At 47.3% G+C, this 27652-nt stretch overlaps 1 protein-coding gene and 1 pseudogene across 5 annotated transcripts in view; one reads left to right on the forward strand and one right to left on the reverse strand.

Moving 5' to 3' along the window:
• Positions 1-13649, forward strand: part of RASSF4 (Ras association domain family member 4) — a 33477-nt gene extending 19828 nt beyond the window's left edge. For 3 of the 5 annotated variants that reach the window (XM_061177856.1, XM_061177766.1, XM_061178026.1), the window contains 8 exons: positions 2574-2704; positions 4103-4194; positions 4905-5062; positions 8599-8700; positions 8972-9023; positions 9649-9770; positions 10633-10730; positions 12127-13649. In XM_061177856.1, coding sequence (XP_061033839.1) covers positions 2574-2704; positions 4103-4194; positions 4905-5062; positions 8599-8700; positions 8972-9023; positions 9649-9770; positions 10633-10730; positions 12127-12187 — 816 coding nt within the window. In that variant the 3' untranslated portion in view covers positions 12188-13649. Of the gene's footprint in view, positions 1-2047; positions 2463-2573; positions 2705-4102; positions 4195-4904; positions 5063-8598; positions 8701-8971; positions 9024-9648; positions 9771-10632; positions 10731-12126 lie in introns of those variants that run through there. The other 2 variants (XM_061178107.1, XM_061177935.1) reach the window with 2 other exon arrangements.
• LOC133091139 (homeobox protein engrailed-1-like) lies at positions 2957-27209 on the reverse strand (annotated as a pseudogene).
• Between the last annotated feature and the right edge of the window lie 443 nt (positions 27210-27652).

Here is a 27652-nt window from a genome sequence, read left to right on the forward strand (position 1 = left end):
TTCTCAGACCTCACGTCATCCACCTAGCCGTGGGCCCACCTGGAAGGTACCTGTCTTGTTCCCACAGGCAGGGGATGGAAAGCAAGTCACTGAGACAGAAGCTCAGGTCGGAAGTCTGATTGTTGGACAGACCCTAGATGCCGAGGCAAGCGGGAGGAGCTGGCAGTCCCAAGTTCATGCATTCTGGCTAGAGTATTTCTCATGGGCCAAGGCATGGGGCCAACCCGTGATCAGGATGCCAGTTAAACATAGCAATTCCCACCTCGATGGCTCTTCCATCTGGATGCTTCTGTAGAGCCTTTGTCTGTTTCTCTGGCTCTCTTTGAATTCATTAGCAATTAGCAAATAAGCCAGTAGGCTGAACTGAGGAGGGAAGTGTTGACTGGGATAGAATTAGGGGGCCCAGGTTGATTTCCCAACTTGTAGAAAGTCCAGGCCCCGGGACCTATGTTCTCGTCCTGTTACTTCCCCACCTACGTGGTGAGGGCTGCCCTGGAGGTCCCTCTTCTCTACTTTGGGCTTCTCTGATTTGATCAGAGAAAGCTGCAGGCTGACAGGGCCTCCCCTCCATTCTGATAGGGCCAGGCTGGGGGGCAGTAGAGCAGTGGTAGGGGGCTCAAATTGGGCGCACCCATGCTGCTTGTGCAGGGACACCAGGCCTGAGTCACATCAGGCCAGCTGGTTCCCAGCATAGCTTAACCCTGACCTCAGAGGCAGCAGCTCTGCCTCAGCCCCTCGCTTCCCCAGAGCAAGTCCCCCTGCCTCCTTCTTCATGGCAAGGTCCCCAGAGCCTTCATACAGCAACTTGGGAGGTCTGGCCTCAGTATGTCCAGCCTTGCTGCCCCTGCCTCAGCGGTGCCCCCAGAGCATCTAAGGGTCTGGGGCTGGGTCTGCTTCATCTCCTCCACCCAGAGTCCATCGTGGGGCTGGTGTCCATGAATAAACATGTCCATGAATGAACACACCGAGATGTGTTCCTGGTGGGGCAGAGGCTCTCTCCAGCGACCTGTCAACATCTGACAGAGGCATCTGAAGCTAAGTCTGAAAACAAAGACTTGAACCCCACTTTGGGTTTTCTTACTATCCCCACGGGACCTTTAGCTCCAGTGGATCAATCTAGTCTTTCCTTTACAGTTACATATCTGTTACATATTACATACATACAGTTACATATCTTTAGTTACATATCTGTGCCTGGGTAGCATCAGTGGTTATCAAAAATAGCTCTGGGTTTTTTTGTTGTTGTTGTTTGTTTTCTTTTTTAGCAAATAGTGCAAGGCCATTCCAGAAAGCTATGTGTATTTTTGATAAACTTGAACAGAGGAGAAATATTTTCTCTGTGTATGGCAGGGTGTTTTAAATTATCACTAACTAACCATGAAATCGACACTGCAGGACACCTCTGTAAGCACAGCCAGGGATATGACATTTTCCAGAAGGTCCCTCTTCTCACAGGGCTTTTGATGTCAGCAAGGAGAAAGAAATGGCATTTGTGGATCTAAAATGGTGCTTGAGATGGCTTTGGGAGAATGACGATTTAAGTTCATTGCCAAAAGACCAGTATCAAAGCAGATTAGGAGCACATAGCTGGGAAGACCTAGACTCTGTGGAAGTGTGAAGCTGAGAAGGTTTCTGGCAGGTGCTGTGAGGGTGCAGACAAAGCAGCCTGGCCAGGCACACATGTGGGAGTGATGAGGCTGGACACAGGGAGCCTGGAGGTGGTAGCGCTTATACAGGAGCCGGAAATAGGTCAGAGGAACAGAATCAAGGACCTGAGGGGAGCAAGTGGGAGCTGGCTGAGGGTGCCTCTGGAGGACTCTGTCGATTAGGACCTCAGGGTTGGTGGCAGGGGAGTGGCCATGCCATCTGCAGACCTTGGGAAATGAAGGCTGGTCGGGGACGCGGGCTGGAAGCTGTTGTAGATATTCCGAGCGTGTGTGCCAGTGGTGGGACGTGGGACTGTCCATATCCCAGGTGGTGAGGAAAGCAAGACTGGCCCTCAGGAAAGAAGGCAGCTTGGAAATCTGGGGGTGGGTTCAGGCCACTAATGGGAACAGTGTGGGGACTGTCCTAGTCCACCTCTGCTCTCGTGGGCATGGGATCCAGTGCCCTCGGCACATGCCCAGGAGGGCCAGCTGACCGTGGGTCCCCTGCCCAGGTGCAGCAGTGGGTGGAGAGGTGCCCTGTGTTGCACTGGTGTCTGCACAGCCGCGCTTCCCTGGAACGTGTTTCCTTGCCGCTCTGTGGACGTGCCTGCCAGACAGCGGCCGCGTTCCTGTGGGACACCTGACTCAGCCGCCCTGTCCCAGACCCTGCACCCGGGCGGTGGAAGGGCACGCCTCAGGCTTCCTCTCGGCCCCGGGCCGCGTGCCTTGGAGCACATAGAAGTTCGTGGGCCTTCCCCCAAAGGAGGACAGGATGCCAGGGAGGAGAGGGCGTGTCTGGGGAGGCCTGAGTGCACGGTGAGTCCCGTGGGCAGGGGCTGAGTCCTGAGCGGGGGTGGGGAGGGTGGGCAGTGACCCCTGAGTGCGGCTGCTCTGGGGGAAGAGGCTGACCCGTGTGGATCCCCACAGGAAGAAGGGGCTCTGATCATCGAGGGGCTCCTCAACATCTCCTGGGGACTGAGGCGGCCCATCCGGCTCCAGATACAGGATGACAGGGAGCGCATGCACCTCTCCTCCGCCTCCTGGGCACCAGGACGCCCGTGAGTACCAGGCTGGGTGGGGCGGGGCCAGGTGGTCTCCGTGACACCTGTTCAACCCGAAAGTATCGTTTGGGGTGTCGGGGGCGGGGGAAGTTGATCTCAGCCTAGCTCCATTCCCATTTGGGGCAGGAGCATGGCAGGATAACCCAACCTCATCCCTGTCACCCCGTGACGGCCTCAGCCCATGACCTCACCTGCCAACCTGCAGCCTCACCCCCAGGTGGCCCTTCTCCATGACAACCAAGTCACCTCCCTCTTGGAGAATGTTCCAGGCTCCCCTCACCTCTGGCTGTGCTTCTCAAACTTTCTTTGTCTGTAAGAGAGAGAGGGCTCTAGGTGGGGGGCTTCCAACGCCCTCTGCAAGCTAAGCATCTCAGCATCTCCTGTTCTATGTTAAAAACGCACACAAGTTTAGCCTCCTACTGCTCTGCTTTTATTTCAATATCAGAATTTATTTTTATAAATTTATCAGAATTTAATATCAGATTTATTTAAATATCAGAAGAATGTTTCGATCAGGATGAAATGGTTTTCTACCTGCCTTATCGTTTTAATGGACGTTTGCCTCTTCCCACCCCACCCCGTAGACAGGCAGTTTGCTGCTGCGTTTTGCTTGCTTCTGCACGTAATAAATCCCTCTAAGAGTCAGAAATTCAAAACATTTTCCCCTTCAGAAATTTAAGTAAAGTTGCTTCTCTGAGAGCCCTTAACACATTGACGCCCCTGGGGCGTCCCCAGGTATCCCTGGTCACTCATAGCAGATTTTGAGCCGCACAGACTTAGAGCTTCGAGTTTGGATGGGCTCCTTAGAAAGGAGGGTAGAAGTGGTCCCACGAGCAGTCTCGGACAAGGGCCCTCAGAGGCCTCTCAGCACTGGGCTGGACGCTCTGTCTGCTCCTCGCAGGCTCCTGCTTACTGTGTGGCTACTTCCCATCACGCCCATTCCTTCTCCAGCCCAGCACCAGCCACCCTGGCTTGGAGACCACCCTGCTCAGAGGCCTGGAGGTTGGCCCCCTCGAGGTTGCTGCTGCCCGACCCCCGCAGGCCTGAGGGCAGCCCAGAGACCCCCCTCGGCATGTGGCCGCAGATGCCAGCTGCCTCAGCCCAGCACCCAGCAGCGCCTGGGCACTGTGTGTGTCCCTGTGTCCAGGCAACGGCGCCCAGCACAGGACACCGGGTCTTCAGGACAGACTCCGTCTCCTTCCAGCAGACACTGGGGCGATCCTTTGCTTTTCTTTTAATCTTTTACGTTGACTTAATATGAAATCCTGGCCTCAGTTCTGCCTGCCCTGATTCTTGCCTGTGTCCTGTCCACAAAGGCAGCCAGCCTCTTCTCTTTGACCTGAGCTACTTTTCTCTGCCTGCAGCCCTCTGAGCACCACGACTGTCTCTTTTCAGAAAGGAGCCACCTCTTCAGGATGGCAGAGTCACTGCCCAGGAACCAAGCGCTCAGGCCGGACCCAGGGAGGAGAGTTCCAGAGACAGCTCAGGTCAGTGGGGCCTCGAGCTGCCCAGGACCCTGTCCTGCTCATCTGGGGTGGGAAGGAAGGGAGGGGTTGGCTCATGACCACCGTCTCTGAATACCAGCTTTGTGGAGTAGCAAAGAATGGCTTGTTTCCCTTCAGGAGCAGCCCCTGCTAAATCCCTCCTCAACCCGGGAGAGGCTTTCTTATCGACTCCTCACCTAGGGAAAAGGAATCAGAGGCTTGCAGAGGTGATGTAGTTTGCCTGAGTCCCTGCAACGTGCACCCTTATAGAAAGGCGAGAACACCAGCAGAGGGTGCGGCTCCCTCCTGGCCTTGCAGGCATCTGGGACCTCTTCCCCACACTCCGGGATCCGTACCTGTGTGTCTGTCCTCTCTGCGCCCTCCCCTTGCACTCAGTGAAGGGCTTGTCCCAGAGGACAGGGCTGGGGCTGTCAAAGTCCTGCTCTGGATCCCTGGAGACGGAGGCCCAGAGGCTTATGGCCATGCGGCATGGTGACACAGGTTATCCTGTCTGGGGGTCACCTTCCCGTCTGCAAAGTGGGCATCACCCAGGCTGGACCCCAGCCTCCGTCACAGGGACAGTGGTCACATCGCCGTCTGCTGCAGCCCAGTGCTACAGGGAGCCACGCTCCACGCTCCAGACCACCACGGGAGCGGTTCCGTCACCACCGCCCTCACCCCAGCCTGACCCCCTCATCCACTTCTCACCACAGAGCCCATGGAGGAGGACGAGGAGACCCCACAGCTTATGCGGACCAAGAGCGATGCAGCCTGTGTGATCCAGAGGCGGCCCAGGTGCCGCGCCCCCGGTGAGGCCCAGAGGATCCGGCGACATCGGTTCTCTATCAACGGGCACTTTTACAACCACAAGGTGATGTCCCAGCCTGGCCTCTCTCCCGGGCCCTGAGGCTGAGGCCACAGGGAACAGCCCCAAGCACGGGTGTAACCACTGGGCCTTCTGTAGGCCGGGCTCCGTGGTGGTCATGCCGGAATTCACCTTCACCATGGCCCTGTGTGCAGATGTGGTCATGCCCCTGTCCTGATGGAGAAACAGGCTCAGGAGGAGAACTATCTTGCCCAAAGTCACATCAAAATATCATTCCACTTCATGGCCCCAAAGCCTGTATTTTTTCCATCACACACTCACTGTCAATTCATTCTCAAAAGTTGCATGGATATTTGGAAAGTGATGCCAAATTCACTTTTAATAAGGCAATTTTCTATGAGGTTTCCACCCAAGCTCAGTTGATATGGGAACGTCATGTCCCCTACTGTCATTTTCACTTGGTAGATTAAGGCAACTAGGTTGAGGTGTGCCCAGGAGCACGTGTGTCTGTGTCCCAGAGAACCCACACTGCTCCTGATTCCCAGCACTTAGCCTTTTGTCCAAGTATGTATTGTACTGACCTCAGGAAAAAGAGCTCCTTCCCCAGATGACCTCATTCCGTAAACAAACCAAACTGTAAAAGGAGAAGTTGATTGTTACTATAAATGGCACTAGTGGCAGGTTGGGTGAGGCCCTAGATGGTGAGTGTCCTGGTAACACAGCCACATCCTGCAGCACTGGGAAATTGGAAGCCAAGGTTTTTAGGTTAAGCAGCTGCCTTCTTGATAGGTGATGACTCATGGGAGGGGGAGGGGAGCCTGGGCAAAGGGAGGTCTCAGGGTCAGATCTGAAGAACAGTCCCCCAGGTGAGGTCTGCTGGGAGCCATTCAAGCCACTCTTGGGGTGCCCTGCACTTCGGGATGAAGCATTCAGCAAGGCAGGCTGAAAGGACCCTGCTTCACCATCAGGACCTCCCTCCACTCCCTGCTAGGTTTGCAGGGACCCCTTTACTAAATCCAGGAAAACCCAGGACTATTTGAGAGTAGTTTCCTGAGAGAGGGAGGGGGAGGCAGGGCTGAAGTTAAACAGAGATTAAGAATGTCTAGATTAGCCAAAGAACCCACCATCTGACTTGGGTATTCTTTAAATCTTGTTCCAAAGAGGTTTTGTCCTTAAAGTGTCAAGTACCGTTTGCTAGTATTTGAATATATATTGATATGCTATTTTAAGGGATTACTCAAAAATTTAGAAAGACTATTTGCATGGGTTTAGGCTCTTTCTAGTTCTACATTCCTAAAAAGGAGCTTTTTGCTCCATGACTCAAGGTACCAAATAGCGGGGTTTATCTTCAGTACATTCACCTCTACTCTAAGGGAGTCATCTCTAAGAGGTGTGTTGGGCACATTAAATCTTACGTTAGTCATTGCAAATGTCACAGGGACACGGAGATGTCTGAGCACTCTATAGCCTTTGAAATGAACAAATGAACAGTGAGGGCTTTCATCACAGCCTTTCATGTCCATTGGAGCCATCCTGCCAAGAAGGGCTTCTTAGCCAGCCAGCCAAACACTCGATACACTACCCATTCAGGCCCCAGTAAGGGCAGATTTTCCCCCAGTCACAGATTTACCTGTGCCGAAATGTAGACCCATTCTTCCAGGCAAATTGAGTACCTTCCAGGACAGGAACTAGTGTCTTAGGCATGTTGGACAGTTGATTCACATCTCCTGGATGAGTAAGGGCCTCCCTCTTTTTCGCCCTGCCCTACATGCATTCAGAATCAGTGTCCCTAGAAATCAGGCAACAAAGTACTTGAGTCACAGGCAACAATTAAAAAAAAAAAAAAAAATTCCTAGAATTAACTTCCTGGGGTTGTTATTTCAGGTTTTATTTCTTAGAACTGTACACTATTGCTTCACTCAATTATTTTCCAAAAGTGTTCTTATTCACAATAATGTTGGCTTGATTTCCAGACTGGGTAAAACTTAGTACTTGTTTTCACTGCTTTGCCCTGGCCTGTTAGATTCAAATGTGTTCTATGAGGGGAAAACCATTGTGGTTAGAGATGGGAAAACAGCCACGGGACCCTCGTTCCTACTTGGAGTTGGTTGGTATCTTCTTGAGAAAAGACTTCAGGCAGAAGAAACATTAACAATTTCTTATTGACATGACCTTTCTTCTCCTAGAAATAGCCTGACTTCTGTACTCCATATTTCTTAGAAACTGAAAACCTAGGCTGGCTTTATGTATCACCCGTAGTCATTCTACATTTCAGCTGTGCAGAAGGCAGGTCCAAGTCTGAGTCTGGCTCTGGTACTCGGTGACCAGCTGCGGACACTGAACAAGTCCCTCACGCACCCCGAGCCCCTACTGGGAAAAGCAGAGCTAGGGCCATACAGGAGGAATGTGTGAATTGGAATTTGGAAAGCAAGGAGGAGCTTACCCACACAGAAGTCGGACACGCAGGGAGGTCCCTGTGGCACAGTGGTGAAGCATGGGGTTTGGGGCAGCTCTGCCCTTTCTAGATGGGTGATGCTGACAAGCCACTTAACCTGTCCAAGCTTCCATGCCTTTCCTAAGAAAAGGGGACTGGTGACAGGTACTTCTAAGGGCTGTTGTGAGAATTAAATCAAAGATTATATATAAAGTGTTTAGCAGGTTTACTACCTAGCTAGTGATCACTGAGGACTTAATAGCCTCAGGCAATGCCCTGGTTGACTTTCATGGATGGTGTCTCATAAACAAAGGCAAGATACCTGTGAGAATGTCACGGGCCCCCATAACTGTACAGAAGCCATGTGGCTAGAGCACAGGGTACTTGGGAGGGAACCATGTATCACATGTGCATAACATGAGAGGAGCCACGGATGGCACTGTCTAGGCTGTGGGACATGCTGTAAGACTACTTCTCAAAGTGTACCCTACAGATAGCATCACGGGGCATTTTCTTCAAATGCAGATTTTGATCCAGGAGTCTGGACTGGGGGGGCCTGAGACTGTATGCTGACACAGCTGGTCCAGAACACACTTTGAGTTGCAGAATTTCTGAAAGGTTTTTCCTCTGGCCAACAGTGTGGGTAATGGATTGGAAGGGCAGAGACTGGAAGGGGAGAGTTGAGAAGCTGATGCAGTATGAACAGAGGGCCTCACCTCAGGCACCGCTGGGAGAATGGAGAGGAGTGGACAGATTTGAGAATGTTCAGCCTTAGGATCAGCAGACACTTGGTGATTTGATCGATAGAGTGAAGGAGAGACTGGTTCCCCCAACCCCTTGTGAGTTACTTCTACGGCCCTGGTTCCTGGAATCCAGAGCGCTGGACCTTATAGCTTTGTAGGCATCTTTCTTAGAGGCCTCTGTAAGATGTGGGTTGTTACAGCTTCCCTGCGCGTGCCCAGATGTGGGCACAGCTTGTGTGTGGACCTTTGCGGATGGATAGACGCAGGTGTTCCCGAAGCCCAGGTTCACCTGCTGCTGCGGCCTGCTCAGCACCATCTGGCCGACAGTATGCCCAGACCCTGCGTGATGTCAGCCCCGTGTCCCCTCTGGACTTGCCCTGAACTGCCTCCCCCTTCCCGTACAGACCTCCGTGTTTACTCCCGCCTATGGGTCCATGACCAACGTGAGAGTCAACAGCACCATGACCACCCTGCAGGTGCTCACCCTGCTGCTGAACAAGTTCCGAGTAAGTCTGCCCACAGACAGCCCTGCCCCAGTTGCTGGTGGTTTGCTGTTTCGTTGGGGGCGGGGGCTGGGGAAAGCCATGGCTCCTGGCTAGAAGGATGACCAAGGTTTCCTCAGCTGAGCTGGCATCTCTGGGAATTTAAGCAGAGAGAGGGGAGGGTCCCTGGGGATTTGTGTGTGTGGCACTGAGGATGTGGTTACCACCAGGGGTCCCTTTCTGTCTCTCCTGTCTGGAAGAGCCGTGATCTGACTTCCTGTTACTACCTGTGCAGGTGGAAAATGGTCCCAGTGAGTTTGCACTCTACATCATTCACGAGTCTGGGGGTAAGTGTCTGCCTTTGCTTCCCGATCATAAAAACAAGAGTCCCTGTCCATTTGGCAAGCTCACCAGCTGTGCTCCTTCTCTGAGGGCTGGGCTGGCTTGTGCAGCGGGCATGGGGCAGGTGCCCTCCTGGCCTTGGGACATGCTTTGCCCCCACCACGAGCACCCCTCCCAGGCCCAAATCCAGGCACATTGTCATCCCTTTCAGAATCCCACCAAAACCACATGGTAAGCCGACCTCTCCAGTAGGTTCAGCAGGGAGTGGGGAGGAATGTGCATCTGGGTCTTCAAGATGGATCAGTGGGGAGTTCTCGCCCACTGAGAACTGCTGTTGCAGAACTTGTACTGCATGGCCCTACGTCCAGTGCTGCACAGCCCAGGTCTGATAACTGAGCAGGCCTGGCCTCCCCAAGTCCACTTCCCCATCCCCCGCTCCTTCAGCCACTGTTCCTCTCTGAGCTGGGCCTTCACCGAAGGACATGATCACACATCATCAGGGCAATGTCCATCACACAACACCTGGCAGTGTTGCCAGGCGCCCTGGACATCTGTCTTCCATTACGTTCCTGTCCTGGAACAAAGAGACGCAGAGATGCCATGAATTTTGACCACCACCTTCCTTTTCAGAGAGGACAAAATTAAAAGACTCTGAGTACCCGCTGATTTCCAGAATCCTGCACGGGCCCTGTGAGAAGATCGCCAGGATATTCCTGATGGAAGCTGACTTGGGCGAGGAAGTCCCCCACGATGTGAGTGAGGGCTGAGGCTCGGGGAGGCCTGCTCCTGAGTTAGGGGCTGGGGGGACAGCATGGTGGACTCCCAAGGGCTCTTAAGGTGACCTTGGGCAGAGCCCTCTTGGGCGATGCTTCCAGGGCCCCCATGGCCATTCTGAAGGACCAGTACAGTATTGGTTTCAGCCCTTCTTCTTCCTGCCAGCCACCACCAGATGTATCAGCTGGCTCAGGGGAGATAAGAAGTTGGGTCTTAGAAAACCATGGCCTGGCCTTTCCCCCTCAGACAGATAGACTCTTTTCCTTCATTGGAGCGTGTTTTGTTGTCATTGCATTAAAGACCCACAACAAGGGCTCCTTAACTAGGGCCTAACTAGGGCTTATGGAAGGGACCCTATGGAGGTCTGTGTCTCAGGACAGCCTGAGTCCTGGCTGGGCAATGGGCACATTTCCAAACTCCCTGCACAGAAAAGGCCTATAGGGTGTGGACCCCAAGGAGAAGGCCCAGTGACCCTGTATCCCTTGAGCCATTCACAGACTAGTGTAGTTTCACTCCATTGTTAAAAACAATGGCATTCCCACCGTCTCCACCCCACCCCCAGAGAACACCCAGTGTGACTCCACTCACTATTGAATGCTCTTCCTAAAATTCAGCTTAATCTTTCCTCCCAGGGATCACAGTTGCCTTTGAGGTAAGAATGGGCTCCATCCTCCCGTCCTGGTACATACAGAGCAGTGTTGGGGGTGGGAGGAAAGCAGGACAGCCTCTTCCTTGGATTTAAGACCTTGCTGAATCGGCCGCTATGGAAGCCACGAGGAAAAGAAAACACACTTTTGGCTTCTAATTTAAAACACATTAAAATGTTCTTGGATTTTCTAGGTCGCTCAGTACATTAAGTTTGAAATGCCGGTGCTGGACAGTTTTGTTGAAAAATTAAAAGAAGAGGAGGAAAGAGAAATAATCAAACTGACCATGAAGTAAGCAGCACTTAAAAGAGCCAGTCGTGGGTACTGAACGTCAGGGCAAGTCTGCAGGGCACAGCACCCAGGCCCGGGGCTGGGAGACCTCTCTCCTCCAGGTGCGCCAGGTGTCCTCACGCAGCTCGGGGACACCTGCTAACCCTGGCTCCCCAGCACCGCCCTCTGGCCCCTTGCTCAACAGTGACACCAAGCTGGGGTGACAGCCTGCCAAAATAGGGGGATGCAGCCCAGACCACTCATCTAGCCTTGGCAATCTCACCAGCACAGGACAGGCACAAGCTGCTGAAAAATGCCCAGGAGAGTCAGGCAGGAGCACGGGTGGGCCCTGGACCAGGGTTGTGTGTTCTGCTGGTGACATTGCTCTGGAGGAGCAACCGAGATGGGGCCTGCTTGTGCACCTTCAGCCTCGTCTGGGCCTTTCACGCTAGCCGGAATTCTAGGCCTGCCCCAAAGCAGCAGTTATTGGAACTGCCTGCACCAGCTGATGTTTGCAGGTGCAGGGGACCAGTTCAATGGAAAGGTGAGCAGGTGTTACCTGCTGGCCCCTGGGGAAGCTACATCAGGGCCCGGCTGTGTGAGGTCAGCCAGGTTGCACATCCCAATGATCTGTCTCTCCCTCTGCAGAGGAAGCTCGGTCTCAGAGTCCCTCTTAGGTAGGGAAGGAGAGAGGCTGCTGTGAGGGCCTGCGGTCAGGGGACTGGTTCCGATTCTGGCATCTGGCTGAATGATTCTTAGAAAGCCTTCTATGTGTGCACTCAGGGCCCATTCAGGCAGTCAGCAGAGACCTCGACCAGAGGAAACAGTCTACATGCAGTCAGCAGTGTCACCGTGGCTAGAAAGGACTTGAGGGTCACCTGGTCAGCCTGTTCAATGTACAGAGAGGAAACAGTGGCCTAAGATAAGGAAGGAGGCAGCACCACGTGACTGCAGAGCCGGGGCTTGAACGCAGGCTTCCTGATCCCTACTTTGCCGCCCTGTATACTCCAGCACACTCCTGTCTGTACTGGAGAATCTTTTTTTTTTTTTTTTAACATCTTTATTGGAGTATAATTGCTTTACAGTGGTGTGTTAGTTTCTGCTTTATAACAAAGTGAATCAGCTATACATATACATATATCCCCATATCCTGTACTGGAGAATCTTTGGAATAGAAAGATCATTCTGCTTTGAAGCTTGACAGGGTCTGCAGCCCTGTTTGACTGCTCCTCGAAGCCAGTGGTCTTGTGGGACGTGGGCCTCGTTTTTCCCTCTCCTGGCAGAGGAGAGATAGTGGCCACTAATCAGCCGGTCAGGAGCCATGGGTCTCCGGGCCCAGCATCTGTGTGCTCCCTTGCTCCCCCCCTCCCTGTCCCCTCCAGTATCAGTGAGTCCTCTTGGCTGTGTCTCCCTCCAGGTTCCAAGCCCTGCGTCTGACGATGCTACAGCGCCTGGAGCAGCTGGTGGAGGCCAAGTAGCCCACCAGCACCTGCCTCTTCCGAAGCCCCCAGCAGCCAGCGCACTCTGAGCACTGGTGGCCGGGCCCTGATTGTCACACAGATTGGTCACACTGGCTGAGGAATCCGGCACCCGCGTTTCCACCTGTCCACCTGCCCAGGTAGCATGAGTCCCATGTCCCTGGCTCTTGGCTCCAAGGTGAGCACTCACGGTACCCAGACCTAAGCCTGAGGAGCCAGGAACTTGCTGGGTGGGGTCTGCGTGTGAGACTGGCCTGGGCCGTGAGCAGCCCTGAAGCTGTGACATGGGCCACTTATGTAGCTGGATAGCATGGCCAGTCCTGTTCACTCCACACCTCTCCTGCTCAGGAGAGCAGAACATGACCTTGTTTCTAGGGCGTGGGCTCCTGCTCTCCCAGTGCCCAGCCCAGAACCACAAGCCCTTATCCTCATCTAACACGTGAACCACTAGACCCCCGGCTGCCCTCGTCTCATGCTGCCACTCAGAAACTCCGCTGGGTAAAGCAAGGGCTGCCAGCGGGTGTGCGATGTGCGATGCTCCCAGCCATCACCTCACCATGGCGTCCCTGGCCCTCAAGCCTCTGATGTCACTCCATGAGCCTCACATAGCCCCGTGCCCCGGCAGCAGAGGTCAGACTGGGAGTAAGACCTCCAGCAGCCCATCTTCTCCCTGCAACACTCACTCTGAGCTTCCTCAGCAAGACCTGAAGGGATTCTTATAAGGAGCTCGCTGCAAGAAACATGTCAATTTGATCACATTGAGGAGGTGACCCGCGTGGCATTGAAAGGATGCTGCCAGGGTGCGTGCGGGTCCAGGAGCTGTCCAGGGACTGCCGGCAGTGGCTTGGGAAGGCCGCGCTCTGCCCCGTTGCTGCTCTCCTCGGACACCTGTGTGCCTCCTGCCCTCTCTGGGTGTGCATTCCTCCCCTCTCAATACTTCCCATCAAAGGGCCACCAAGGGAAAAATGTCTGTTTGAGGAGAAAGGGCTTTGAATTCCCTGGGGCCAGATACAGAACAATTTGGGTTTGTCAGCTGATGGAAAACTTCTGGAATGAACAAGAAGGCATTTGCAAAAATTATGTAACAGTTTACATTGGTCACGTGAGGTGTCTGTCGAAAACAGAGCAAACTGGAGACCACATTCTCCCACTGGGGCCCATGGATAGTGGATTTAAAGGGAAAAACTATAAAGTCTCCCAAATATAGAAATTCAGTATGAGGGAGATTCCCTCGGTGCCTTGTGCAGCGCCCATAAAGAACAGAGCCTGGGAGCAGCCGTGCCAATAGAACCCACTGTTCAGGCTGAACTTCACAACAGGATTGCCCCAACCTGGCGCCATCTGCACAGAGGCAGGCGCAGAGATGCCCAGGGGAGGTCCGCTGTAGTTTCTGCTGTCTCTGCTCGCCTTTGGCAGCACAGTTTCCTGGGTACTCAATAAAGGTGTGCTGTATTGAACTGAAGGAGTTAGGTCCAAGCTTTTTTTTTTTGCTTGTGTGTGTCCACCCTGACCCTCTGCTCTAACCTCTGACACTCCTGTCCCACAGTACGCATGGCCAAGTTTGGCAGAAGAGCCAAAGCTGAGCCACAGCCCACGGCTCATGACACTGACACGACTCCTTCCTTTCCGTGCACATTCTTGGGGCTGGTGTGGGGCCTGAGGACAGAGGCAGCTGCAGGGCACAGAGGAGTCATTGGTGGGGGTCTGTGGACAGCCTGGACAACAATCACAAGGGTCACCCCGAATCGCAGAGTCCCAGCGTCAGGAGGACCTCGGGATCTTGCAGGGCTGGGGGCGGGGCACGGTGACGGGGTCTAGGGGAGGGTAGAGAACGACTCAAACAGGGCTCCTCAGTAAAACAGTGAAATAGCTCCCAGACCGTATTTATAAGATCAGGTCAAGGACAACTGTTGTCCATTGTTCAGCAGTAATTGAGGGACCACCTTGTGCCAGACCTGTGCTCAGCCCTAGAGGGACAAAGACAGAGCCATGCTGTGCCCTGTGTTCAGGGGTCTCAGACAAGACCTGGGAGAAGCAGGCCACACACCCTGGATGGTCAGGGGACCAGCAGGGCAGAGAGATGGTGAAGGTCCCTGGAAGGAGGCCCAAGGCTGAGCCCGACTTGCCTAAGAGAGTGTGTGTGACATTCTAGCCTGAAGAGGCCTGCTAGCCCTGGAGCAGACAGGGCTTGGCACATGGGAAGCCATCAGATGAAGAAACCCTCTGTAAACGTCCCCAGTTTTGCTTTTGGGGTTTTTTGTTTTGTTTTGTTTTGTTTTCTTTCAGTTGTTACAACATTACTTCATTTAAGGCCTGTCTTGATACATGTCACTTGTAAAATAGAATTATCAAAACTAACTTCTGAATAACATAGCTAAGAAATCACTAACAAGTTGTACAAAAAAAGGGAAAATGTACAGACATACCTCAGAGATGTTGCAGGGTTGGTTCCAGGCCACTGCAATAAAGCAAATATCACCATAAAGTGAGTCACACAAATTGGTTTCCCAGTGCATATAAAAGTTACATTTATGCCCTACTATAGTCTATTAAGTGTACAATAGCATTATGTCTAAAAAAACAATGTACGTACCTTAATTTTAAAATACTTTATTGCTAAAAAATGCTAACAATCATCTGAGCCAAGTCGTAATCTTTTTGCAATAGTAACATCAAAGATTATTGATCATAGATCACCATAACAAATATAATAATAATGAAAGGCTTGAAAATTGTGATGTCAACTGAAAAAAAAACACACAACCTAAAATTTGTGAGTTATGTTCTATTTGGGGACCTTACTGAGAACTATATCCCATGAGACAGCCTGTCAGACAGCTCTGAGGAACTGTTCCAACGAGGTAAGGGAGGAACCAAGATATGCAGGAGTTTTTGCTTAAAAAAAAAAAAAAAAAAAAAAGCCAAACATGTAGTTGAACACCGAAAGATGACTACTGATCACAAAAAGCAGAAGTCTCACGTTAATGATTTTAGTGCCTTTTGGTGTATGGGAAGATGCAAGAGTCTGGGTTCATTAAAATTATTCCTTAGATACGCATCTTAACTATCTAGGGCCAGTATCCTGTTTTTCTCCATCCTAAATTGCCCTCAGGGTGCACCCCTTGGAGCGACTGCAGTGGCTGATGTCTTGATAGCACCAACATTTCTTGTTTACTGAAATGGCTGGCTACATTTTTTTTGTCCACAGTGAGAATTAGCAAAATGTGACACAGAGACACAAAGTGAGCAAAGGTTATGGGGAAAATGGCACCAATAGATTTATTCAATGCAGGGTTGCCACAAACCTTCAATTAAAAAAAAAAATGCAATACCTGTGAAGCACTATAAAGCAAAGCACAATAAAACAAGGTATGCCTGTGCACTTCTGCAATCATCTGAGGGGTTACAAAACTTTTTATCAACACTACTTGCTTTTCAGAGGCAATTTGAAAAGCTGCTAATTCAGCTCACCCTGACACCACAATTTCAGACTTTCTCTGTTTGGCTCTGCGGTTTCCTGATGGTTTGTATGGGAGTTCCATATGCCTCTCTCCACAGAGCTTAGATTATTTGTCATATGTTGCTTAACTCACTGGTATCGCAGGTAGTAAATGTATCCAAAGATAAAGTGAAGATTCCTGTGATGAGTGTCCTCTCTTAAAACAGGACGGTCTTCCCAGGTCAGGCCTCCAGAACCAGGGAAAATAATAAACACAGGATAAAATCAACATGACTGCAAAAGAAGATCTGAACTCAGGAAAAACAGGGTGATTTGCCCAGAGCAAATTACCAGAAGGAATCAAAAAACAGCTTGTTTTTCCCATGGTGATAACCATATGCTACCTGCTTAGAATATTTACCAGAAAATGGATTAAAGACCTTCCCACTGTTAAAATAAAGCCGTTCGTTCACCCAGGATACATCTGGCCCCTCAGTCCTAGGGAAACAAAGCACGAGGCTTATCCTGTTGGATCAGGTGATCTGTGGAGAAGCTGGCAATACACAATGTGCCCATGTGGGCAGGATACAGGTGCCCTGCAGCTGCAAAGCAGCAGTGGGATATTTTTGTCAGGTGCCCTGCTGGGCAGCAGCCTCCCTGCCCCTCAGTCCCTCAGCCATGATCGGGCAGGAAAGGCAGTCAGACTCAAGCCTTTCCAAATGTAAAAACAGCAAGTGCACGTGCTGTATTTAGCCCCCAAGATCTGTGATTGTCTGGGAGAAAGCCAGCTGCTGACCTGCCCTTGGACTTCCAGCATTCGGGTGGGGCTCTGCTCCCTCCTGGCTGGACTTTTAACAGAGATGTTTTCTGCAAACTCAGGAATGGGAATTCCCAGAGTTTCCTTTCCCAGAGAACCCAAAGGAAACAGAAAGCAAAGTCTCAGGCTTGGTGGACAGAACCCTTGTTCAGGGGCCCTTCATGGGAGATAGACCGCTCCTTACTGCACTTGGCCCTTGGGCCACACACGTGACCGGCTTCTTTTGCATTGTTGCCAAATGCAGACCCAAGGCAGCAGTGCTCCCTGTTGAGACAGTGCTTTTTGGTGTGCGTCTCTGTCTGTCTGCAAGGGAGTGGGGTGCAAGGGACAAAGCCATAGTAAAAGGAAGCTGTCTTGCCAAGACTGTTCTCAGCCCAGAAGCCTCTTCTTCCTAGAATAAGCCCTTCAAATACAACTGGGCTCAGGGACACACTGGACCCCACTGCGAGCCGTTTCCCAGAGGAGCCCCAGCCATTAAAGGATCTGGCCTCTCTTGACCCAGTTCTCCCAGAAAGATGTGCTATTACGAGAACACAGGCTATCTTTGCTACCCTGACTGTACCTCCCTCCTTTTCCCTCCCCCCTTTCAGCTTTCTGTTTTGTAAATATCAAGTGTGACCAATTTCAATAATTTAATTTGTTTAAAAATAATCTGGAATTCTATTTGAGAGATACTGCTAGGTAGAGGTTAAGAGCATAGGCTCTGGACCCAAACTGTCTGCCACCTGTGGCCTTAGGCAAGTTACTTGCCTCCATTTTCTCATCTGTAATATGAGGATTATAACAATTCCTATCTCTTAAGATTGTGAAAGGTATATTAGCTTTGCTGTAGTAACAAATAACAACAAAAATAGTGGCTACAACAAGAGTGTTTACTTCTCTGGCCTGTTACATGTGACTGCAGGTGGCTCCAAGTGGGCTTACGTGGCTCTGCTCCACATGCCTTTCATCCTGGGCTGAAGGCTGAAGGAGCAGCCCCTACGTGGGACGTATTATTCTTGAGGCAGAGGGGAAGAACAGAGTGGTGGCAGAAACACAGTGACCCAAAGCTTCTTCTGGGATGGGCTATACTTTGTGTCCACACACACGCAGTTAGCCAATGCTACTCACATGTAAAGTCAACATCAGTGGGATGGGCTATCGTTAACTAGAAGACAATGAAAGTCACACAGGATTAGGCAGGGATGTTAAATCCAAGAAGGGTAGAGCAAATGCTCAAGAGCAGACATACCACAGGAATATTGAATGAGGCACTGCCACTGCTTCAAACAGTGCCTAGAACATAATAAGCACTCAGTAAGTGTTGGCTATTATTATACTAACGAATAAACTGAGGGCATAAAACCCTGCCTGTTTTCTCTCCCTCTCTTTTTTCCTTTTACCCTTTATTCTTCCTCCCCTCCCCACCCCATAACCTTTTCTATCTCTTGCCCCTCTCCATCCTTACCTCCTACTCTGTCCACTCTTGGCCACCCATAGCCCTGTATTTCCTGACTTTTGTCTCTCTCCTTTTTAAATTTCATCTTTCTTTACCCAATTCCCTACTTCTCTAACCTACACATCTCTGGGCCTCTGTAGCTGGCCCATTTGTTTTTAGGTACAGGCAAAAGGGATAATCCACCTTTACGTGGGACATGAAGTTAGTTTTAACTAGTAACTCTCTTACTAATAAAATTTTTTGAATAAATTTTTATTATTTTAATGTACATAGAGCAAACAGTTCCATCAGGTCATTTTTGTTCTTGAAACTTTTCCTAAACTATCTTTGACCATTGTCCCCTACCCCTACCCCCTCCGGCCACCAGCATCAACCACTTATAACAACTTAATAATAAAATAACAATGCCTCATATTTCTTATGTGTTAGGCACTGTGCTAAGTGCCTTACATTATCTTATTTAATCTTTACAACAGTCCAGCTATCATCTAGATAACTGAGCTGACATTCCCCGTCCAGGCCTTAGTCAGTTTCACGCTTTGCCATCTGCAGAGCAGAAAGCTCCAGCTTGATATCTGAACCTCTGATCTAGTCTGGCCTGTGCCATCAACTCGCTGTGTACTTCAGGCAAGTTTCCCTCTCAGCCTTATTTTACTGCTCTTTAAGATGGATACGAGGATCCCTGCTTTGCAAGGCTATAAAGATGAATGACCAGAGAATAGATGTAAAAGCACTTTGTAAAGAAGCATCTTATAAATTCATTCATTCAACAAATACTTGCTGAGTGTCTGCTACCTTCTGAGCACTGTTCTTAGCACTACAGAGATAACAAAGAACAAGAGACAGATCATGATAGCTTTGTGTGCCACTGTGAGGCCACGAGCTTTTGCTCTAATAACACAGGAAGCCTTTGGAGGATTTTGAACAAAATGAATGACATGATCTGACTTGGGTTTTAAGAAGATCACTCTGGGGCTGTGAGTAGACGTAGGGAGACCAGTGAGGAAGCCAATGCAATAATCCAGACAGGAGATAACAGCAGCTTGGTGGAGCTTATAGCAGTGGAGGTGTTGATAGTGGCTCAATTCTGGATATATTTTGAAGATCGAGCCAACAGAATTATAGATGGCTTGGATTTGGGTTTGGGGTGAAAAAAGAAACAATGACATCAAGATTTTTGACCTGAGCAATTGGAAAGTTGGAATTGCCAACTGTCGGGATGAAGACTGATGAAGGAACAGGTTAGGTGAATATCAGAAGTTCATCTCGGGGTATGTTAGGTTCGGGATGTCCATCACACATGCAAATGGCACTGAGTTATATAAATTATAAGTTATAACTGGATATAGAAGTCTAGAGTTCAGTAATATTTGCGCCCCAAGGTTGGACTGGAGTTACCGGTTAGGAAGTCTTCAGCACCTACAGATGGTATCTGAAGCCATTAGACTGAAGGAGTTCTGCAGGCAAACGAGGGCCCCAGAGAGAAGAGAGGAGATCGGGTGACCCAGCACAGGTTAGGCTGGCGGAGGAGGAGGTTGGCTGTAAGAAATGAGAACCAGGAGAGATCATTACTAAAGAGAAACAAGGGGGTGTGTTGAAAATCACGAGACTTTGGAGCCAAAAAGACCCATTCCAATTCTTGGCCATCCACTTATACACTGTCTAAACTCGAGCAAACTTCTACTCTAAGCCTTGGTTTCCTTACCTGTAAAATGAGTATGATCGTTCCCATTTTGTAAGGGCTTTTTGGTATAATCAAATAAGGTGACTCATGAAAAATATCAGGAACAGTTTAGGCTCTCCAAAAGTACCTCTATATAATTAATAATTAAACAATATTTGTAGAAAGAATGAAGTCTCGGGGTGGGACAGGCTGGTGTTGCGTTTCAAAAGCCGCGACACACAGGCTGCTGCTCGTCGGCCCTGTGGGTGGCTCCGAGCCATCTCAAAGGGAGAAGACCACAGGTCCTGTGGTCCTGGGGGCCACAGGACGCCTTCCAGGGGTAGGAGAGGAAAACAAAACGACAGGAAGAAACGAAAAGTCGCTTTTTTCCGCTGGGCCCGTGAGCATAGAGGGTCACTCCGCCAGGATCCTAGAGCGACCGCGCGGCGGAGGCGAACGGCTCGGCCTGCACTTCCGGCGGCGCGAAGGGAGCGGGGCGAGCGAGCGAGCGAGGGCGGCGGCGGGCTGGCGCGGTGAGTGGGCCGGGGCCTCAGGAGCGCGAGCTGGCCGCAGTGGGGCGGTGCCGACCGGGCAACGGGTTGCTGGGCGCGGCTTCGGGCCTCAACTCCCGGCTGCCGCGAGGGCTCTGCGCTGGCTGGCGCCGGGGGCGGAGGGAGCGGGGCGGGCCCGGCCTGCGAGGAGTGGTAGCCGGAGGCCTCGGGAGAGCGGAGGCTTTAACGGAAGCCCGGGCGAGTTGAGGCCAGAGGAGGACAGGCCCGGGATCGTGAGCCGCATTCCTCACGCTCTCCATCAGGCGCGTGTCAGGATAAAACAGATTGAACCAAGCGCTTGGGTAGCACAGGGCCGTTCTGAGCGACTTACAGACTCATTTAAACTTCTAACACCATGATAATGTAGTGGCTTTATTGTCATCCCCATTTTATGGACGAGAAAGCAGGCACATTCCAGTGAGGCGTATTCGCATGGCCAACAGCTCCATTCACTCAAGTTTCCCTTAATACCCGCACTTGCTGTGAAATGAGGCTGAGCACCAGTCGGAGCGCTGGACTTGGCGTTGCAAGTTGGGGCTGCAGTCAGTTCTGCCACTAAGAATACATGCTCTGGGGTCAGGCTGCTAGGGGGTGGGAACCTGGCCGAAGTACACCTGCCTTTCCTTAGAAGTGGAAGTAAAATGAAGATAAGCCCATAAACCTGCTCTGAGAATTAAATAAGATAGCACAGTGACTGGCACCCAGGCTGCCTGTTGGTATGATTTCCTCATCTGTAGTGTTCTAGGTGGTTTAGATAGTCTCTGAGTTTCCTACTAGAACTGACTTCTATAGTGTTGAAAAATAAATGTGGGGTTTTTTTCAGTGTATAATTACCATTATAGCTATTTTTGAACACCAACATCATGTACCTGACATACCTCCTTGTAATAGATGTTCTATAAATATTTACTAAAGTTAAGAAATGAGGAGTGCTCTCTCTAATTTTGTGTTGTATGCAGTTTGCTCTTCCTGATACTTAACTTAATTGCAGCAGATATACTTAAATACACGAAGTCTCAGCACTATCAGGCCTGGAGTCTCAATTATACAATAAGATGATGGAAAGGCAAGAACAATGATGTAATTTTTGTTTGCAGTTATTTGCTTTGTAAGTTTGTGTGCAGAGACCCAGGGTAATTATTCCCGTTTTAAAGTCTACTTGCTGACAATAAGATGTGGAAATTAGTTCCAATAATTGTATTACCTTTGCAGTCCAAGGTTTTCCCACATTGTCACCTATTTGGACTTTTTGCTTCTTTGTTTGTGGCCATTATTTTAAGTAACCTTATAAGTAATTAAATGAAGTTAATTTATTTGAAATTTTGAATTTTTGTAGCATTTAGGTATTTTTAAAATTCCATCCTATTTTTACATGTAAACTTACTTTCTTCTCCTCCTCTTCTTGTGTTTTACCTACCACCTTTTATTCTGTTTCATTACACTATCAAGTAAAAGTTCTTTTGAAATTTTTCTTTCTCAAAAAAAAAAATTCCTCGTTTCAAGTTTTCAAAGAATTGTCCTCTTTCTTGGATCATTGGAATCTAGAGGAAATAATTATGAAATATCTCTTCATTGACATTTTCCTCATCCAGTATTTATTGAATAGATTCACAGAAATTTTCCACTCCTTATAGAGTAGTTCTTATATTCAAAACAACTTATGCTACAAAGTTAGAACTCAGTTGCTCTCTAAAGCTGTGAAAGTAGAATGGCTAAACAAACAAGGATAAACAGAAATATTTAACAAAGTAGTATGATTTGTCATTTCTTTCTAATTTGGACACCTTAATGAGTCACCCATGAGTATAAGTTTAACATGGGAGTAAATATTAAAATATAATGATAATCTGTTACCCAAATTTTGATTGTCTTTTGGAGTTCTTTTATTCCCATTAACATGTTACATTGTCTCCACTTTTTAATCTCTTTTGTTATTGTCCAACAAAAATTTAGATTTCATATTATCACTTTTTTTTTTTTTTTTTTGTCCTGTCCCAACAGACAAAAACTCCAAAGGTAAATTTGGTTATATTCATTAAGTTTGGACTCTGGAATTATTAGAATTATTTTGCAAGTATTTTTTGCCAGAATTGTCTTTGTTTTCATATATATTGAATACATTTAAAAAAAATTTTTATTGGAGTATAGTTGCTTTACAATGTTGTTAGTTTCTACCGTACAGCAAATACATATATACATATGTATATATACATATACAGCAAATATATATATATATACATATATCCCCTCTTTTTTGGATTTCCTTCCCATTTAGATCACCACAGAGCACTGAGTAGAGTTCCTTGTGCTATACAGTAGTTTCTCATTAGTTATGTATTTTATACATAGTATCAGTAGTGTATATATGTCAGTCCCGATCTCCCAGTTCATCCCACCCACCCCCCCTTTCCCCCTTGTATTCATGTTTGTTCTCTCTCTATGTCTGTGTCTCTGTTTCTGCTTTGTAAATAAGATCGTCTATACCAATTTTTTCAGATTCCATATATATGCCTTAATATACGATATTTAATTTAAAAATGATGCAGTTTTGATGGGCTGAAGAGGTATTAAAGTTGAATAATTAACAAATCATCTATAATTTGTTTTTTATTTTTTTCTTCTACACATAGAAAATTCTGAGCTGTGTAGCTCTAGGAAGTGAAACATTCATTCAGAAGAAGAGTGTAGACTCTTAAGAATACATTTGGCTCTTCACCATGCGGTTAGGAAAACCTAAGGGAGGTATATCTCGGAGCTCAAGCCAAGGAAAAGTCTATGAGAACCAGCGCAAAACAGGCCGGCAGCGGCAGAGATGGGGAATGACTGTTCGCTTTGAATCAAGCTTGAGTAGACTGAGAAGAAGCTTGGATGAGAAGCCTTATAAATGTGTCGAATGTGAAAAGAGTTTCAGTCAGAGCTCAACACTTTTTCAACACCAGAAGATCCATACTGGAAAGAAATCCCATAAATGTGCTGATTGTGGAAAAAGTTTCTTTCAGAGTTCTAATCTCATTCAGCATCGACGGATCCATACTGGGGAAAAGCCCTACAAATGTGATGAGTGTGGAGAAAGGTTTAAACAGAGCTCAAATCTCATTCAGCACCAGAGGATTCATACTGGAGAAAAACCCTATCAGTGTGATGAATGTGGCCGATGTTTCAGCCAGAGTTCCCACCTCATTCAACATCAGAGAACCCACACAGGGGAGAAACCCTACCAGTGCAGTGAATGTGGCAAATGCTTCAGCCAGAGCTCTCATCTTAGGCAGCACATGAAGGTGCACAAAGAAGAGAAGCCTCGTAAAACCCGGGGCAAAAATATTAGGGCAAAAACTCACTTAGTATCATCTTGGAAAGCTGGTAAAGGAAGGAAGTCAGTGGCTGGTCTCCGCTAAGTAAAGGGCACTGCATCAGCCCTCTTTTAAAAAATAAAAAGCATTTCTTTTAGAACTGGAGATATTTTTTAATAGTGCATTTAAATACTGTATCCTCTCCTAGCATGGAGACATTGGGAGTTTAATGACATTGGGCTGAGAGAAATTACATTGAGTCCAGCCTTCCTTATTTTTTATGTAACCTGGAGTACAAAGAATTGAAAATGTGTTTTGAGAGAATATAAGCTCCTTGATCTCGTTCGAAATTGCTTCTTGAATCATTTTGACAAAACAGTCATGTTTTGATGACACGTGTAGAAGTGTAGTTCCAATGACTACTCAGTTTCAGGAATTTCTGTGGAAGGAATACTTAAAAGGGAGAAGAAATTAATTCCATTAGTTTTGGAGTTCTGTAGTAGATGAGATTTTATGTTTGTAAAGTTTTGTAGTGTATTAGCCATTGGTTTGTAAGTATGACTCAAGATTCAACATATTAAAATGAATTCATGTTCACAAATGTTTAATCCACAAGGTGCATCACTCTATGTTAGCTTTCCTTTGTTTCTTTCCTGCTTCTTATGGATAATTATTAATTAAAGGAGTAGAATTTCCCTGTTTTTCACTAAATTCTTAGTAAGTGATACTCTAGAAGCCAAAGAGAGAACTGAATTAGACCGCAGGTCTCCTATTCCTGCTAATACTATCCTTTGTGATGGTGTTACACCGTGTCACTTGTTTTCCAGAAATTAGAATGGATTTATGTTAGTCCATCCCCATGGCTTTGACTTCTGGCATTCTCTTGTGCTCTGACAAACTGAGCTAGCCTTTTAGATCTATGTGAATAAATAATTAAACCAAAATTATTTTTCCAAAACCATCTCAACTTGCAAATTAAAAATCTACAATTAACTTGCCTCCCCGCCTTCCCCTTTGAGAGCTTTATATAACCCTGATTATCTTAAATGTTTGCCTATAGCAAAGTGAGGTTTTTAAAAAGTCAAGTGTTGGTGCATTGTAGCTCCTTTGAAATCTAAGTTTAACTTTTTCTGAGTTATATGAATTATTTACAAAACTAAACAAACAAATTTCTTATCTTTCATCAGAACAATGCCGAGTACAAAACATTTTGATTAGCCTTCAGCTTAGGTTTTAATTTCTATTGAATGCTAACATTCTTCTGATTTTTTTTTTTTTGTATCTTTCAAATCATAACAGTTTCTGCTGTACTCATAATGACAGTTATCCATAAAAAAATTTTTTTAATGGAGTATTTTGGATACTACTACCTTCTGTTTATTTTTCTCTTGGGAAATTGTTTTGATGTTGTAGGCAACATCTAAAATCACAGCCTTTGGAAGAATCACTTATTTTTCCTGTCTTTGATTGTCTCAAACTTGAACTTTGCCTCCCTCATGGCCTTGTATTTGAGTGCAGAGTCATAGAAGATGGCTTTGTTGACAGAAGTTTCATCCAATAGGATATCCACAAAGTGTTTTGTCAGTACAGGCATGCCTTGGAGTACCACAATAAAGCAAATATCATGATGAAGTGAGTCACTTGAATTTTCTGATTTCCCAGTACATATAGAAGTTATGTTTAACTGTACTGTAGTCCATTAACTGCAATAGCATTATGTCTAAAGAACAATGTAATACCTTAATTAAAAATACTTTATTGCTAAAAAATGCTAACCATCATCTGAGCCTTCAGTGAGTCATAGCAGTAACGTCAAAGATCACTGATCACAGATCATGTAACAAATATAACAATAATGAAAATGTTTGAAATATTGCAAGAATTGCCAAAATATGGCACAGAAAAATGAAGTGAACAAGTGCTGTTGGAAAAATGGCACCAATAGACTCGTTTGATGCAGGGTTGACACAAACCTTCAATTTGTTTTTTAAAAAAAAGCAGTAAAGCAAAGCACAATAAAACAAGGTATGCCTTATGAAGTGATCACAGTTACCTTTTACAAAAGACATTGTTTAGATTTTACTGATCGACTTATTATGTCTTCAGAGGCAGAGAAGCTATTGAATCAAATCTGAAATTGTCAGTGGCAAAAGTATTACTCCCACAAATTTAAAGGTGAGTTCAATTTTATTTTGACTGAGTCAATACTCCTGAGAGAAAGGGATGCCTATAAAGGGCAAGAACCATCTAATAAGTTCCTAAGGGAAATGTAAGTATTTGTATGATTTTTTTTGGCAGGTAGTGGGAGTACATCTTCAAAATAGAAATGCATAGCCACAAACAGTATTTATTCCCCATGTTAGGGAAGTAAAGTGCTGTCATTCTGTTGAGAAAATAAATATTTGTTGAATACTGGCCATGTGTAAAAGACTGGTAGAAAAGGTAATTTTTTTTTTTTAGGGTAATACTAAAAATACAGGTCATGAATATACAGTATGACTGCCATTCAAATTGGGAGAATTTACATCTGGTACAGGGAAGAAGGAAGGGATCTTGAAAGGGATGACATTTACATTAGGTTAGGGAATAGAAACCCAAAAGTCTGTAGAGGCCAGGTAGCTAATGTAAATGAAGTGAGAAGAGCTGAGTGCTGTAAACTGAAGTGCATATGCCCATCTAAAAGGATAACCCTGACTCAGTTTTAGCCAGTTAATGCCATGCAGAGATTCTGGACCAGATATGCCAGGTCTTTTGATTTTTCAAGAGAAACAGATTTTAAAGTTCACAACACTTCTTACCAGTTTGCCACACCTGAACTGTGTTTTGAAGGCTCTGTGTGTGACTGTGTCTGTGTTGGAGGAGAGGGTGGCAGAGGGAGAGAGCCTGGTATGGTGAGAGGCAGAGGTACATGATGGAGCGGAAGCTGCATAGCACAGAAGAATCTGCTCAGAGAACAGCAAGTGGCTGCTTTAGTGACAGTCCAGTTTCATCTAAGAGTTGTGAGAGATAAGGCTGGGATGGGCCTCCAGGAGAGCCTTAAATATCAATCTTAAGAGTGAAATGGTTTAATAAGATGGGATGCATGAAGGTTTTTGGAGCACAGGTTAGAAGCTAATGGATGATCCAATGAGAAATAATAGCCAGCCAGAAGAAAAATCTCCCAGAAGAGACCCACCTGGCTCACTGGACCTACAGGCTTCACTTCCTGCCTTGGGGCACAAGTTACCTTTCATTCCCTGCCCCACACTTAATGACATCAACTCCAAATTGCTCTGTACCTTTGCTTATTCTGCTTTGACTAGTATCTATTCTGAGAGGCCTCCAGAAAGTAGGCTTTGAACCTTCCTTAGATGTTCTTCCTTTAAGTGAATTGTAATGATCCATGTTTCAATCTCTTTCTCATTCTCCCTCTCACCTACTAGACAGTGAACTCCTGGCTTATAGTAGTCATTCAATTGAAAGTTTTAATGAAGAAAGGCCAAGAAGGAAGTACAGAAAGAAGGTTAGAGAAAGAGGTAAGAAGTTAGTTCTGGAAAGTTTCCAGGTTGGCTGTCAGCTTCCATGGCAACCTAGCTAGAGTCCCACCTAGAACTTCACTCTCCCTGTCTGCCATCCCTCTCCCTCTTCTTCAGTCTTCTGTATTCTTTGGAAAGTCCTTGCTCATTGCATAATTCATTCTTCAGCCTTGCACATAGCACACACTTATATTTGTTGAATGAATTAATTAAATAGGTAGTGAAAGGACAAATGTATAAAATACCATCAAACTCTAAGCAATCAGATTCTCATGGTCTGAAGGAACCTGGGAAGGCCACTTACCTCATCCTCCTCTAAATTGGATGATTATTTTGTAATGACCAGATTCTTCTGTTATGCTCTTTGAAGTATAAAATACACATAGAATCTATATGGTTTTAGAAAACTAATGTCATTTTCAACTTTTAAGTCACCCAAAACTGTGTTTTTCCCCTTAAAACCATATCTGGAACATTTTTAGGACTTGGTAGACTTTAAAACAGACTTTTTTATATATATCAGTTTTGTGACCAAGCAATTCCAGATCCTCCAAAAGTCAGTGAAGTTTTTGGGAAGAGATGTGAAGTTGGTAACTTGGAGAGACTCTTTTCTATATGATTTGAAAGGTAGACACTTGGGTCACAGAGACCACTTGGTGTCCCTGAGAGTCAAGAGTACTCTTGTAATAGTCCAAGTTGAAAGAAATGTTTAAAGCAGGGCTATGGAGTAGGGAGTGCAGGGAGGAGAGAAG

The sequence above is a fragment of the Eubalaena glacialis genome, chromosome 1 (genome assembly GCF_028564815.1).
Source record: "Eubalaena glacialis isolate mEubGla1 chromosome 1, mEubGla1.1.hap2.+ XY, whole genome shotgun sequence".
Classification (NCBI taxonomy): Eukaryota; Metazoa; Chordata; class Mammalia; order Artiodactyla; family Balaenidae; genus Eubalaena; species Eubalaena glacialis.